The 17229-nt window shown below is 40.8% G+C and overlaps 1 protein-coding gene across 12 annotated transcripts in view; it reads left to right on the top strand.

Annotated features, from left to right (window-relative positions):
- Positions 1–17229, top strand: part of NBEA (neurobeachin) — an 823962-nt gene that overhangs the window by 528262 nt on the left and 278471 nt on the right. For all 12 annotated transcript variants that reach the window (XM_065581345.1, XM_065581343.1, XM_065581347.1 and 9 more), the window contains one exon: positions 2274–2398. In XM_065581345.1, the coding sequence (XP_065437417.1) occupies positions 2274–2398 (125 nt within the window). The remainder of the gene's footprint in view (positions 1–2273; positions 2399–17229) is intronic.

Genomic DNA, 17229 nt, shown 5'->3' with positions numbered 1-17229 from the left:
CTGCTTCTTAGTTTGTTGAATCAAATTGTTGTTTGGAAAGCATTCAGTAGGAATCTTGTCTGGATCATCCATCATCCTGTATGAAGACACAGCAAAATTCCCACCTGACCCTTGCCAGCCATATTTTGATGGCTAGGGCCCTAATCATTGGGGCTCAATCCTCTGAGGTGGTGTGCATCCTCATGTCCCATTGTACCTTGGTGGGGTGGAACTAGTTCTAGATCAGCAGAGATTGTAAGGTATAGGGTTGCTTGTTGGAAGGATGGGGGTTGCTGTAGGTTGAGATTGGTGACATTGTAACACCTTTACAGGAAAAAGGAAAATCTAGGGAGGAAAAATTTGTTGTACTGTGAAAAGCTGTTTACTCAGTGATCAAAAACAAGGGAAAACCAACCTGAGATTCTTTTCAGGGAGGTTTTTTGAAATTTTGATTTTAAGGCAAGATTTTGTATTTCAGGTTTCAAGCTTGTGTTAATTTATTTTATTATGAGGCCCTTAAGCAGGGTATTTTCCCATAACAATCTTACCTGTGTTTTGTTGTCCCTTTGTTAAAACACTTGCTATGAAAGCTATTTTGCTTTATTATTGGTTAAGAGAATACAGTATTTTTCCTTGTTCAAACTGATTAATGTTCTATCACTATGGAACATGATTTAAAATCAAAATATATCTCAAAAGTCGAATATTCCTAATTTTAGGATGGATTTCTTATCTGTACAATATTATGTCATTCTTCTCAAATCAATGGCCCTTTTTTAGATGGTAGCAAACAAATTTTCACAAAGAACAGCCACAAAATCCATGTTTTTGTTTTTTTTTTAAATAAGGCCTTTGCTGCTCCTGTTCCATTATGTTTATATTTTTAAATGGGAACAAGAAAGGGAATTTTCTAATCTTTCATTAGTTACTCATTAAATATTTTTCTTTCTTCTCTCCACACAGTAAAAAAATCTTTTAATTGGTTATTAACAAAGATAATATGATAAAATGTGCGTGTGGATTTGATGCTGTTTCATAAATCTAAATAAAGGTCATTTGTATCAAAACAGAGAAAGAGAGGCCTAGATTGTACCTGTCCCCTCATTTCTGCTCAATGAGCCTTTGAGCCCCTAAGCAGGGGTCAGACACACTGCAGTCCTTGCAGTCTTGGCACATAAAAGCCATGTGAATCTAGTAACAATTACAGGGTAGCACTCCCGGTGCTAACATACAATCCACTGCACGAGCCAGTACAGTTGGGTCAGTGAATGGGCAAACATGTAGTGCATTCCCTTTTAAAGGTTGTGGAAGTGCCTTTGCACACGGTCATGATGCCTCTAGGAGTGGCTGCCAGTACAACAACTCATAATGAAGGCATGCAGTCATTTAAAGCACAGTCTTTCATTGTCATTGGACAGGTTGATAAAATATTCCACCACGATCTTAGTACTAATATTGTTTGGATGTTTACTAAACAGCCATCCAGTCCCATATTTAGTAATGAAGTTAAATTGAACACCAAATGATGACATGAATTTGCATTTTCAGTTGGATATAGATTAACAATGGTTTCTGTCTCAATCTGTGGAACTTTAATATTGGTTCTGAATGCAAAAAAGCAACGTAACATGAAGATGGTCATGGTTGTTAATGGCTTGTATTAGCTGGAAGCTATAAAATCATCCAAGGACTCCGTTAGTGTTGGAATAATAATTTACCAAGACAATTACCACATGGTGAAATTTTTTGCAGCTCTAATTCAGTGTTATTAATAATGAATAAAATTGCAATTTTCTCAGGTTGCTGGGGGCAGTGGGGAATTATTTCAATGAATATTTCAGCACATTAGTTTAATCATAGTTCCACAAAATTCAAGTGGGCAATATTTTATACTTCTAAGTTCAGTCTGCTAAGGGACCATAGTCATTAAATTGCAAACTATTTGCACTGAGATCCATTCTATGATTTACTAACCTTGTTAAAAACACTGTAAAAGAAATCAAGCTGCGCCATTAATACTTGTAATTTGATGCTGCATTTGTTAATGGGCTCACTGTGATTAATGTTTTTAGCAGTAGACAGGGCATTTTGAGACAGGCAGGGCTGAGTTCTTTAATGCCTAAATACAAGTAAAAATGTTAGAATATTGCACATTTTTGTAATATATATTTTTGCTGGAACATTTTCCTTAATGCCACTGAAATATAGGAGCAGTATTGAAATTATATGTATATGCTATATGTAAATACAGTGCAAGTTCTGGTAGGTACTGACATGTGTTCTCTATTTCATAGCCAACTGCATGACTTCTGGCGCTTGGATTATTGGGAGGATGATCTGCGCCGGCGAAGGCGATTTGTTCGCAATGCTTTCGGATCCACTCATTCTGATGCCCTCCTCAAAGCTGCTGTGGAATATGGTCAGTACTAATTCACCCCCTTTTTAATAAAGGGGCTATTTTGGTGACTTCTATGTCCATATTAGAGTGCTGAGATTTGTCATTTTTTTTCTCTCACATCATGGTTTTAGGAAGCTGGAACAGGAATTCTTTCAGCCTCATTTCTTGTTGGGCCAGAGGAATTGCTCTTGGATGCTGTGAAACACTCACTCTTCCTAGTTCCCAAAGGCTTAGCAGTATTTCTTTCAGCAGTAGCAGAACGAGGTTTAGAGCAACGGCACAGCTGGGGGGGTGATGGGTCATTGGCGGTGCCACCTTCAATTATACCTATTGGCTTGAAAAAGTGCCGTACGTATACATAAAGGCCACCCCCCTATGCTGTGGTACCCCTTATTAGCACTTCCACTGCCTTTTAAGCATTCCCAGACTCCGTTAGCCCTAGGATTCAGACTGGGATAAGGAATCAAACCTGACTCTCCTGCTTGGCAGAGTATGACTCTTAGGCCAGTGAGATGATATAGCATAACACTTCCATATAAGACCTCTTTTCAATGCGGTTTATAATTTGTCTGTAAAAATCTTGAAAGCATTAATTTGGCATACATAATCTGAACCAGGAGTAATGTTTATCTGCAAATTGTGAAATACATCAATAAACCCTTGTTTAGACAAAGCTGCTTAGCAGTTGTGCTCAGTGCTTTTGGGCAGTCATGAGCCAAGCACTTTATCGTGGGTTTCTCAATCTTTTCTTTCTGAGGCCCACTCGACATGCTATAACTCCATGGCCCACCTCTGCCACAACACTGGTTATCTGCATGTAAAAGACAGGGCTGTCATTAGGGGGTAGCAAGCAGGGCAGTGGACTGGGGCTCTATGCTACAGGGGGCCCCCACAAAGTTCCGCTGTTCAGGCTTCAGCTTCAACTCCAGGTGGGGCTTCGTTCGGATTTCTACCAGGTTGGCCCTGCTCTGTTGAACAGAGGAACTTCACAGCTAATCTCCAAACACCTGGAGGGGTAATAGGTAATTATTGGGACATGCTTACAAGACTCCCCTGTGACACCAGAGAGTTAGTTTCAGGGGTTTATAAGAACATAAGAGTGGCCAATGATTCATCTAGCCCAGTATCTTCTGACAGATGCTTAGAGGAAATGAACAGAACAAGGCAATTATTGACTGATCCATCCCCTGTCATCCAGTCCCAGCTTCTGGCAGTTAGAGCTTTGGGGACAACTGGAGCCTGGGGTTGTGCCTCTGGACAGCAGAATGAACCTTAGTGGTGCAAGAATCTAGAAGGAGAAACATTTTTCAGACCTAGGTCTTGTGCAGTTCTGTAGACATCCACAAAGGCATTTTTTTCAGGATAGGTTCCTATCCACCTTTTTAATTTATATTTCTAATTGAAAACAAAGTGGTCGCACTATTAATTTCCACTATATTTGGGTGTAAGTTTAAAAGCCACATACTGAAAATTGATGCAAGGAAAATCATTTTATGCAAGTATGAGCTAAATCATGCAGCCCATTTGTAGCCAGAGCTCTCAGTGAAGTCACTGGAAGTTTTGACTCTTAGATATAATTCATGCTGTGTAGTTAATCTGTGGAACTCATCACTTCAGGATATTATTGAGGCAAATAACTCGTAGTAAGCTTCAGAAAAGATTAGACATTTAAATGAATATCAGCATGTAAAATTATACTAGCTCAGGGGTGGGCAAACTGTCGCCCAGGGCTGCATCTGGCCCTGCAGATGTTTTAATCCGGCCCTTGAGTTCCCACCAGGGAGTGGGGTTGGGGGCTTTCCCCACTCTGTGTGTGCCGTGGCTCCCAGAAGTAGCGGCATGTCCCCCCTCCGGCTCCTATGCCAGGGGGCTCTGCATGCTTACTCCACCCCAAATGCCACCCCTGAGCTCCCATTTGCCAGGAACCGTGGCCAATGGGAGCTGCAGGGGCAGCACCTGCAGACAGGGTAGCGCGCAGAGCCACCTGGCCATGCCTCTGCATAGGAGCCAGAGGGGGGACATGCTGCTGCTGCTTCCGGGAGCTGCTTGAGGTAAGTGCCATCCAGAGCCTGCGCCCTAACCCTCTGCCCCAGCCCTGATCCCTGTACTGCCCTCCGAACCCCTTGGTCCCAGCTAGGAGTACCCTCCTGCACCATCAACCCCTCATCGCCAGAGCCGGCACCCCCTGCCAGAGCCCTCACCTCCCCCGCCCCCCGCACCCTGAAGTCCTCATTTCTGGCCCCACCCCAGAGCCCGCAACCCCAGCCAGAGCCCTCACCCCTTCCTGCACCCCAACCCCCAATTTCGTGAGCATTCATGACCCCGCCATACAACTTCCATACCCAGATATGGCCCTCGGGCAAAAAGTTTGCCCACCCCTGTAGTAGCTAGTATATTATTTATTAAAATATAAAGGCTGTCAATTGTAATGCTTCAGGGCATAAGCTGATCAATAGCTGGGGTCAAGAACTAATTTTCCCTTATGGCATATAGTATTGCACTTTTGACACAGTGGTGTATTTATTTTCCCCCACCTTCCTTTGAGGCATCCAGTATAGAGCCACTGTCCAAGGCAGATGTCAATTCTTTAGTTTGAACTGCTGTAACAATTATGTTCCTTTTCAGAAATATTAATTTTAGCCCTAGTCTCTATTCTACTTTAATACAGAATTGCAATTTCGAGGAGGCTGTTAATATTTAAATATGTAAAAATTCTGATTTTAAACCGACCTGAAAGCAAGAAGGAAACTGGTTTACAATCCCTAACATTGGCCTCTTAAGGCCTGATTCAGCACCATTTTTTAAGTTAATGGAAGTTTTGCCATTTACTCCAGTGGACTTTATTTCATGCCCTTATAATGCAAACGATGTCCTCTTATTTCCCCCTCCACACCACAACTTAATGTGCCACTTCCGTTACATTTCAGCATTCAAAAGGGAACCCCATATAGTTATACACATTTACCTTTAACATGCAGGTGAATAAAGCTGAAGTATTGCTGGGGCAGTGCAAGTCAAACTCTCATTGGTTGTGTTTCAAATTGCAGTAGATGGAAGTTATCTTGTTGGCTGTAAATGTATCTGATATGCAGCTTTCCCATAAATAAATAAGTATGGTGTGGCATTCTGGAGGAATTTTAAACAGCATGCATTGAAGTTAAAACCCATAGATTCCACCTTGATGTACTTACTTTTCAGAGGCTTGGGCATATGGATTTTAATATTGAAACTTTTAGTTGACCTTTCTCTGTGAGAAAACATCCTTAACACTGATGTTATTTTTATGCCTCTTGGTGATACTAATGAGTTGAATAATTTATGAGGTTGTCATGTGAAAAGGATTTGGTGCAGTTTGATGTACTTTCAGCCTCTGGTGTTGGAATGTGATTAATAAAGAGCTGGAGGCATAGAATTTTTTTCCATGGCATTTTACTTCCATTGTATTTTTTTATTCATTTTGTTTTGATAATTTTATGTTGGAATAGTTTAATAGTAAAATGCTGTTAATGTAAAAAATGCAATATAATGTCACTGTACACAAGAATTTGAAAGCAGTTTTTTAAAATCATAATATGCAGTTTCCAACTAACACGTTATTCCCTGACCTCAAATATTTTATCTGTGGGAAATGAACTATTGATTAAAAAGCTGAGGTTTTTTTTTTAAATGTTACTTCAATAGCAACCTTAAATCTAGACTGATAACTAGTACAGTAAATGCTATTTTGGGTATGAGTATACTGGAAAACATCTTATAAGTTTTTTGTTATCTACATAGACTGTCAGTTATCAGACAGGGTTTTGTACATAAATATTTCAGTGGAGGAATGTTTAGTCAAAGCCTAAGTCAGCAAGCTCCTCTGTGTCTACGATCAAAGGCATCAACTTAAATAGGTCTGATCAGGCATTGCAAAAGAGAGCAGGCAGCTTCAGCCGAGCAAAAAAACACAGAGCAAAGATGACAAAATTAATCAGTCATTTCTTTGGCAATAAATAATAAGATATGCTGAGGATTGCAGATGAGAGTCTCTGTGTTCCTTGGAGATGTGCCTGCTTAACACCTGATTTATCTGAGCTTGTGTAGCCATTAAGATATGACCTTGATGAATAAAAGACTGCTCTACAACTAATCTAGAATTAAATCAGTGTTGATGGTGGATGCTTGGATACTGTAATAATATGACGCTTGCAGTCATAAAGGAATAGAAAAGTCTTGGGAATGGCAAATATGTCTGTGGTCTGTACACCTGTTTCAGAGAAGCAATATCAGAATGTTTGTTTCCTCCTTAAAGAACTAAAAGGGGGGGGGTAAGGGAGTGTAAAGCTTATTCTGATAGTGGAGATGGCTACTTTCTATAGGAAATATCTATTTTTTTAATGTTCATCCATCTATCTAGGTATACTATGATTACATTCTAAGAAGTCTTCTATAAGTGTTATCAGTGTAGCCTAGTATTTAACGATAGGCTCATTGTTGTTCGTTTATACATATTGAGGTTTCCATGTTTGGTACAAACTATTGTAAATGATTGAGGTTGCTAATAAATAAGTAAAAACACTTCAATAAATTGAAGCAATGTAAAGTTTAAAACAAATCCCCATGGATGTATTTTAACTACCCTTTATGTAGTGCTCTGTTTCACAGTAATGCCTGCAAGTGTAGGGTGATGAACTGGATGATCTATTAGGTCTCTTCCATCTCTAACTCTTGTGAATACTATACACGAAGCCAAAAGTGTTTGTAGGCTGTGAAAATAATTTGCACATCTGAGTGTAAAATTAGAAAGTTTTTAACAAGTATCTTTTGTAAATATACCAATATCCTATACACTATGCCAAGTTGCGTGTTTCGTTCTTTTCTCACTATGATAGGTATGGTAAAATACAGTTTCACATCTCATTTTTCTGAAGATTGCAGAGGGAATGCAGTCCTCTTACCCCAGTGTACTTAAGCATAGAAGAATAAGCCATATAACGGAGCATGTTTGAATTAACAATAGCTGGCAATATTGAGTGAAGTTTTGGTTTTACACTTGAAAGGGGTTTTTTGTTTAAATTGAAACTCTAATGGAGTTGCACAGGTAGAACTACTGAGTCGTACTAATAAAAAAAAAAAAAGAAATGCACAAGAGAGAATAGAATCCATCTCCTTTCCCCATACTGTTTTGGGTTCTGCAGTGCTAACATGAGTAAAAAGCAGTAAACTCTAAGTTCTGTCATTTAGTGTGCAGATATGATGGAATATGTAAGCATATGTGTGGTAAGAAGTTGCCCTTTTGATATGGTTAATTTAATAGCTTACAAACAGTGCAGGATTAGATGAGCCACTACAGTACTCAGCTAGGACTGTGAAACAGAGTACTGTCCCAAAGGACATTTAAAGAGCAGAATAGGGAACTTATTCAAGCTCTTGGGGCTGCTTCCCCAAAAGCTTAACTTCCACAAACAGTTGTGGTGTTGTGCATTACAAAATTCATAGACCAGGTCCAGCAAAGACCATACTCGCAACCTGCACTAGAGAAAGTAAAGATGAATAGATCGGTGCCCAAGTATCTGAACATTTGTATAAAATGTATTGAACCACTGTTACTGCCTGTGCTCAGGAAAACTTGACCAATTAAGTTGATTATAGTGGTCACAATGATGGGCCATGAATCCCAAGAATGAAAAACCTGCCAATTATATGTCCAACCTTTGAAGTACAACTACGGTTGTATTTTAAATGAGCAATATGGCAACAGCTTTCAACCCTGTGTGACAAAAGTGAGGCCCCTAATTCATATTTAGGCAGCTAAATAAAAGTGACCTGATTTCACGAGTTGTTCTAGCTGAAGGAGGCTACTACACCTGGCTTTTTCTGGGACCTGTCAGCAATGCTCAAAGTTTCAGTGAGGGCTGTGTGTGTTCAACACTTGAAAATCAGTTTGCTTTCATTTCTTCAGGAGCCCCACTGTTAAAACAAATGTCTGGACTTTTGAGTCCATGTCTAATCATGACTATCTGAGAGCTGTTTTTTTTCCCCCTAGTTTCTGGGCACTCCACATTTGAGGTTCCACACTCTTGCATGTTGGCTTGTCAGAGTAACTAAATGTTATTTTAATTGTCTTCCCTTACCCAAAAGTGTCAAGATTTTCATCTCTAGTTTATGCTCTGCTGTAAGGTTGTAAAAATGTTTCTTGTTGGTAAAATACCACCACTATTCAGAGCAACTTCTAGTCTGCCTATGGAAAGCTGCTATGTAAATTGTCCATCCCTATAACTTTTTATCTCAGCTACTCAAGAAAAATTGTAACCTGAGGCTTCCTCTCGTGTCACTCCTAGCAATCATTACACTTTCTTCAAGCCCTTTGCTGATTGCAGTCAGTCTCTTGAAAGCACATTTTAGCAATGAGCATCCTTCAGTTTCACATCTTCACTTAGTGCTCCAGGTCTGGTACCTTATTACCTGCCTTCAGTATCTCTTCAGATAACAGATGTTTCTTCCTCTTGTCTCTGAGAATAGTCCACAGAGGTTGCCCCATGACAGTCTAAATCCAAAAAGTATCTTAGAGAAAGCAAATTTATTAGGTAAATTGGACATTATCAAAAACAAATTTAAACGTATGTGATACAGAATCATCTCTAGCTAAAGGTCTCAGTAGCAGCCTCACAAGATAGGTAAAATCTAGTTACAGTTACGTTCAGCAAGCATATACTTACAATGAGAGTGATCTATTGCCAGTAGTAAAGATGTGACAGACCAAGTTATGACTTTAGTTATAGCTGTGAAACTCCGTTTTCTTCCAGAATTATACCCGTGCAACCCAACTTGACTGTCAGAACCCTGATCAAGTTTGCAGGCATTGGGGGGGGGAAATATTTTTACTTGTAAACTGAGCAGATTTGTTATGGAGTCAGATCTCCAAAACCCCATTTTAGAATCAATTTTCAGGGTAAGACAGCACATTAATAATAAATTTCAAACTTTGAAATATATGTAATATTTTAGTAAACATGAATTAAAGAAATATGAAATATGAGGCTGACACAACTTATGGTAATTTAGCTTTATATTTAATACTAATTCATTTGTTTTTATTATCAAGCCTTTTCTTTTATGTTAGTACTTTTCATGGACTGAAAACAAAACAAAAAAAGAAGCAATTGACTGAGGTTAAGAATGTAATCTTCAGAAGAAAAATACCTTAAAGAACACAATCCAGATATCTTTAAAGCTTTGTTGTGAGCAATTTTTAAGTATATTGTACACAATACATTTTCATATAATCAAGGTCCTTCTAAAACACCTCTGATGTCATTCTGTTCATGGATAATCAGATTTTTCTTATAATTCATACTTGTCTTTCGCCTAAACGCTCAAGCAACAGAAATGTTTTAGGTATCCACTTTTCAAAATAGGTTAGTGCTTGATCTGAAAAAAAATAGTAACACACACAATACAAAAAATGTTGGCCACTAGAAATACACAACCCATTGCCATGGCCCAAGAGCCTTCCAATCCCAATTGAATTATTTAAGAAACATTACACATATACATGTATAAAAGAAAGGAAAGAAACAAAAAGCTAATGACTACAAAGAAAATCTGTAGTGCAATGCATGCTTAGTTTTAACCTATATACAAGTACAAGATGACAATTACAAGCAGTTTTAAGGAGTAGCATCTGCTTTATGGGTAGATGTTATGTAGATACTAATCTAGATATTACAATGAAGAATACTTTAAAATATGTATGTGGTAGTAGTAGTACTAATACATTAAAGGTTTCCAGATGTTATCAAATAAGTCCCCTCTGTTCTTCAATCTAAATGTGATCATTACAGAGGAAGCCATGTGAGACAGGCATGTAAGCCATTCCGCTTCAGTTGGAGCAGCATTGTCTTTCCATTTTCTCAGTCTGACTTTTTGCTGCCATTAGTCCAATTATCAACCAAGTCTTTTTTGTTTGCAGCCAGTTCCCCGATGTCAGATATCCCATTTAATATAAATAAAGCTACAGTGGCCAAAATATTGGAATCAAGAATTTTGCTGATTCTCCCATATGTTCACCCAAAAAAATCATCATTATCCAACATCCCCTAAACATGTTAACTGCATTCTCCATCTAACTGTGCTATGCCCAACATCAATTCAACCATCTTAAGCCTAAATTGTATGTCTTGATTGAAGTGGCATATAAAAATGTGCATTATTTTGAAATACTGTGATTTGAGATTTGCATCTGCAGCCTTATATTATAGCCCAACAGTGCCATCCACTGCTTCTCCAAATAATCTTCCAATACATTTCTTCCCAATATAGTTTTAAGAAAAACACTATGTTGTAATTGAGACCCCATTAAAAATTATCTCATATACATGGATGCTTCATATATATAATTATTTTTAAGAAACCTAGATCCAATCATAGTCTAAAGTTTTCAAGAGGGATTATTAAACAGATTTGCAATGCAAGATCTTAGTTCTAACAATAATTAAATAAAAAATACACAGGATGTTGCCACAAATCTCTTCCTAGTGATTTCTAACTCCCAAAAACCTCTTAACTATATTCTCATTAATTAGATCTGCCATGATGATGACCTCCTTTGGAATGATAACCTACCATAATATAATACAAAAAATATTCAAAATTATACTGATTTTTTTTCTCATTATAGAAGCTCCTGTACTCTGACTAGCTAAGGGGACCTGATTTGCAGAAGCACTCTAAGGTTACTTTACAATAACTGTAAAGTGTAAAAATCTACTTCCTGTGTTTACCTAAGAAAATATTAGCTACTCGAAGCACAATAATTTTCATAGTCACTTTATGGTTAGGTCTCAGTATCCCTCTGCCAGGGATAACTTTCTCGTCTGATCATGGGTTCAGTTGTATCCACAGAAATCATGAAACCAAGGCTGTAAAAACAGGCAAACATACACTTCTCTTGGTCGAGTGTGGAGTGGAGACTTGGGGACAGGTTGGGGAGCAACCCTGCCCCATACTCACCCCACAGTAGTGACTAATGTCCCATTGGACTGGGCTCAGCTCCCCACTTTGGATGTATTGACCTTGGGGTGAAACATGAATAGTGCTGTGACCCCATAGACCAGGAGTGGGGAGCCAAGCCCAGACCTGTGGGACAAGATCCACCGATGCAGGGTAAGTGTGGGACAGGCTCCTCTCTCCTCAGTGGGCAAGGATTAGGTTTGCAGTGCCAGGATGGAGGATGCTGGTCAGTGCCCCATCAGTGAATCAGGAGGTTATATCTGCCCATTACTAAATGTCCAGCAAATATGCAAATTACTTTAATGATTTTTTCCAAGCTTTACCTATCAGAATCTCCGTTATCCAAAGTCCAGGTCTTGTCAGATATCCAAAATGTACGTCAAAACTGAAAATCACTTTTGCAATATCTTGATTTTATGTTTCAAATGCCTTTTATGTTTCAAATGTTTCCTCTGACATCTTCTGAAATTGACACCTTTTGATACCTTCTGCCTTGACCTATCCCTTGGCTTCTATAATAGATGCCACTTCGTAGAATGTTCATCCTTTTTGCCAGCATATGATATGGCCACTTTTGCTTCTGACTTCCTTCAGCTGAATCAAGTCAACTCCAAAATGTGCAAAAGGAACAAAAAATTACCCAAAAGCAAATTCAGTGGGCTGTGAAACTTCTGAAAGGACCAAAACTACCAACAACAATAAACTGCCTCATAGTTCTTCTAGCTGCTGCTTTTCCTTTTCCTTCCTCATCCACCATGTATACACATATGCACAAACACACCCACAACGCCTTCCATTCTTATCAATGTGGATAGCTTGAGTGCCAAAAAAAAGAATAAGGCATTGTGATTTAAAATGTGTTTAAAATTGTATGGAGCGTACTCTTGTTCTTTGAATTCAGTTGTATTGCTGAGTAGCAAATATAGAAGTCATTAAGCCTGGGGAGAAGGTTCTGTGTGCAAAGCACTCCATAGAGATGCCTGGGAGAGTGTTCTGGAAGTGGGAGATTGACATCCTGAAAGCAACTCACAGCGGGCTCTGAGTAGCACTTCAGAGTCTGATTTCCAGTATGCCCTTCACACCTCCCATCTTTCTGCTTAAAAACACAGTTCGACAGTAGAATAAGAGCACCCCTACTCAGTTTTAACAACAATTTAAAGTATAAAGCAATTATATTTTTAAAATTCCTTTCCCCACCCCCATTTCTTCTTCATTGCCTCCTCCACTTTGTTGCAGGAGTCTCATTCACTCTAGTAATGTTTCAATTGCTCTTTAGGCAGGTTTTGTTTGGTGCTTGTTTGTTTCTTTGTGGTTTTACCTTTGCTGTTGCTTCAGATGGAGGATGAAAATTCTCCACCTAGAGAGGTTTTCCTGTAGAGAAGTGCTTTATGTGAATGAGTGCGTTAACAGGACACACGAGCTCGGCCTTGGCTGGATTGAGTGGGGGAAGGTTAAGAAAGCACTATTTGGGCCCAAAGCATCCCCAAAGATTTTGATTTTAATAACAGAGAACAAAGCCCACCAAATACAGTTAGCATCAGATGGAGCTCATGGGGTCTCATGAATGTATTTCTAGCCTGCTGATATAGACAAAAAATGTAAGGTTACTAGCTCTATTCCCTGTTCTCTATACCATGCTCTTGATGCATACAGCATTTCAGAACATTTTAGCCCTTTTATGCCAGTTAAAGGGAACAGAGTATAAAAAGGGACCCTGAAAGCCCCGGATCTGAGTGAGAAAGAATTCCCCTGGCACAGGAACTGAGGAAGACTGCAGCAGGCTGTCCTCAGAGGACATCCTCACAAGCTCTGGTTTAGAGAAGATGAGCAGGGGAGAGAGGAGTATGTCATTGGTGGGGCTGCAGCTCTCTCAGCTACCTATGATCAGGAGGGCATATAATAATGGCTTAAAAATTCCTTAGTTCCCCACTCCTCTTGGCTGTGAGTTTTGCATTTTGCTTCTAAGAGGCACAGCATGGATGTCTACCCAGTGGTCTCAGTTTACAAGTCCTAATACCCATTTACATTGCTCCAATAGCATAAAAAAACATAAAACGTGGACTGCAACAGTCTCTGGGAAATATCTGCTGCATAATGAGATTTCTCAGCTGACAAAAAGTGAACAGAACAGCTCTGCACAGAATGAAGAAATGGAGGAACTGTATATCAGGGCTAATATCTTTATTTTCAACAAAGTAAGAAATGGCTTTGGGGGGGGGGGGGGGGGTTGGTTGTTGCTCCACCCCCTCCCCCCAATATTTCCACTCTGTTACTTCAAAACCAATACCAGTTAAAATTATATTTATGGGATACTAAAACTAGTAGGATTTGAACAGAATCCTAGAAATACACCTCTGTCCTGATATAACGCTGTCCTCAGGAGCCAAAAAATCTTACCGCGTTATAGGTGAAACCACGTTATATCAAACTTGCTTTGATCCACCGGAGTGCGCAGCCCTGCCCCCCCGGAAGACTGCTTTACCGCGTTATATCCGAATTCATGTTATATCGGGTCGCGTTATATCGGGGTAGAGGTGTACATAGGAAATACCATCTTGCTGTTTGGAACACATGCTCACATATATGCCCATTGGGCATTGCATAACTACACAAGTGCGTGAGTTTCAGGATCTGCACCTTACTTCATGTACCACTTGTATTATGGTATTACATTTGGTTCACAAAAAGCCAGCAGTGTTGTGGGACAAATCAGATGCTCATGTGTTTCCGCAAAGTGCTTTTCTTCAGCTGAGGTTATACACTTACGGTATTCAGAAGCACCCGGGGGTTATCAATGTTCTGTACTTACTAAAAGGAATATCCTATTTCTAAGGAAACATTCTGAAACACACACTTTATTACAGAGATCTATCAGCCAACATGTCATGCATATTTCAAAACACATAATATAATATTTATTTGTAATATGATGCACATTATATTAAGACTTGACTTTTTCTACAGCAGGTCTTCTCTATCCTTATATACCTAGGGATTCCCTTACCTATTATTTATATAGGGCCCTGGATTTCATTTATAATAGTCATTCTTTTCTAGCTAGACAACTGTGTTCAACTCTTGAAGAGTTTTTCATTGGTTTTCCTTTTGCCACCCAAGAAAGCACTCAATCCCTCTCTTCAAATAGCTGAGCATGCTGTCTCAACAGCATCTCACTTCCAGCCAGCCTGGAAAGTGGTCCTGCCAACTCCTGTGAATATCAGGACCGGCTCTAGGCACCAGCAAAGCAAGCACTGGCTTGGGGCGGCACATTTCTGGGGGCAGCATTCTGGTTGTCGGCCAGGCTGGGCTGCGTGTCGCACAGCAGCAGGGTAGGCAGGGCCAGCAGGCCAGCCAGCAGCCACAGCGTGGCCAGCGAGAGCAACGCAGAGGCACGGAGGCGCACGGTCCGGGAGCGCGGCAGCGAGCGCACAATGGCCAGGTAGTGCTCGAAGCTGAGGCAGCCCAGGCAGAAGGCGAAGGCAAACATGTTGAGCAGCACCAGGTAGCTGCTGAGCTTGCACAGCGCCGAGCCGAAGGGCCAGTGGAAGTGCAGCGTCGTGTAGGCGGCCCACAGCGGCAGTGTCACCATGAAGGCCAGGTCGGCCAGCGCCAGGTTGCCGATGTAGGTATCGGCGGAGCAGCGCTTGGCCCGCGGGCCCTGCCACACGTTGAAGATCACCAGCCCGTTGCCCGACAGCCCCAGCATGAAGACCAGCATGTAGAGCATGGGCAACAGCGAGAAGGACACTTCCCAGTCCGCCAGCCACTCGCACTGCATGCTGGCCCACTCTTGTTCGCCTCCTCGTAGTAATAGTAGGGCTCGCTGCCCAGAAGATCCGCAGCCGTCTCCTCCATGGCCACACACTGCGCCCTGCCGCCACCGCCCGTCGTCTATAAAGGAGGCTTCTGCCATTGCCCCCTGCCCCTGTGGCGCGCCCGGAGACCCACCCCTGGCTGCCACTCTGCCAGCCCAGGCTGTCCTGGGCCAGGGTCCTGCCCTCCGCCACAGGCACATCCCGGTCCAGAATCCCAGCCCCTGACCCAGGCTCATCACTTCTCCCCACCCTTCCAGAGTACTCCTACCTCTACCCCCTGCCTCCCAGTACAGAGCGAAGCTTGAAGAGAAACAGAAAGGGAACAAGGGGGGCTCCAGTTTGCTTGGGTTGGGGGGAGAGTGGAATCGCTCCAGACCCCACACCAGGGGAGCCAACACAAAAAACAAAACAAATAAAATAAAACAAAACATTGTAAAGTGCAAACGTGTGTAACCCCCCCCCCCCCCAAAAAAAAAGGTGACGGGGGGCGGGCAGCCAAAAATTGTTTTGCTTGGGGCAGCAAAAAACCTAGAGCCAGCCCTGGTGAATATAATGGGAATAATGAGATTTTTCAGGCTGTTTCACAATAAGATGAAAAGTTTTAATCTTTCTTGTGATTTCTGGAAAGCAAAACTAGAAAACCAGAGAGAGACTCTCACAAACAATGCTCTATAGTTTAGGAGACGGCACCGTAAATCAAACCCCTAATCCCAATTCTGACTGCTACTAATATTTCTGTGCTGTTCAGATTTTTGTGGTTAACAATCTTTGTTATGAGCCCAGGATTCAAACCTTGTAAGGTAACTACCATTCACCAATTTCACAGGTGACTGTGAAACCAAGACTGTGCAAATGGTCACTTCAGGCAGAGCTGGGAATAGAACCCAGGGCTATAATACAACTGAACCAGATCTTGTACGCTTGCCACACATCATTTCAAAGAACATGTCAAATTAGGTGATTTTATAATTCACACTAACACTGTGTGACCCATTAGCAGCTAGACCACATAGAGAGGGTTATGGCTCTGCTGCTGTTTCCGTGCTAAGAGATATGGATTAAAATCCTGGTCCCAATGAAGTCAATAGCAAAACACCTATTGAGTGCAATGAAGTAAGATTTCAACCCTGGTTCTTTAGTTCAAGTGCTAGAAGCTCATGCCTTTACAAAGATCCTGGGTTCAGTCCCAGACAGGGACACTGTTATATTTGTCCATGCTCTCTGTAACTGCTAGAAAACTGCTTTCAGAGCCAGGAATAGAAACCAAGAATCCTGATGTCCAGCATTCTTCTGTCATCTCACAAAAGCACTGGATCTGTGTGTGCATCCCTGTATGTGCTGGCCCATGCAGAGGATAAGAACAGGCTTTCTCCCAGAAGCTACTGCTGTACAGGAAGTGGAAATGATCTGTACTGTGGATAATGAAGGTTGTGGAGTCAAACCTTGATGACCTATGTGAGAGTGAACATACAATTTGCATCTATGAATAAAAGTTAGTGCAAGGACCCTGGAATTATTGTTGGAATGATTTTATATTGCAAAACATTGTATTTAAAAGTGAATCTGGATGTTGAGCTGTTTGCTTTACTATTCTAATTTTATTATTTGCCTTTGATTAATGGATGCTGGTCCTTTAAGAATAAGTGTAGCTGACTAAGAGAGATTTTGCATACGCCCAAAGAGCAGAGACCCTGCTTGTGTAAGTTCCCAAAAGGTCAGAACTCACTTGGATAAACTTATCTTTCCAGAAAGCAAACCTCGTTCTTGAAGGTGCAACATTTGCAATTATTGGATGCCACTAGGCATTGCTGGTAAGCTAGAGCACCTTTCACTTGTAGATCACCAATTTGAATCCTACCCACAGTAGAGATTAAAAGTTGTTCCCATCTCATGGATATTTGCTAGTATCTATATGAGATGAGTTTGGTGAGTTCCAGTTCCTACTCTCACATCATAATGTCACTACCATTTTTTGCAGTGCATATAAATTCTTTGGGTTGGGGACTGTCCCTTACTCTGTGCTGCACAATGGGGCCCTGATCTTGA

The sequence above is a fragment of the Chrysemys picta genome, chromosome 1, assembly GCF_011386835.1.
Source record: "Chrysemys picta bellii isolate R12L10 chromosome 1, ASM1138683v2, whole genome shotgun sequence".
Classification (NCBI taxonomy): domain Eukaryota; kingdom Metazoa; phylum Chordata; order Testudines; family Emydidae; genus Chrysemys; species Chrysemys picta.
The sequence above is the reverse complement of the archived record's forward strand: the minus strand, read 5'-3'. Positions and strand labels throughout refer to the sequence as shown.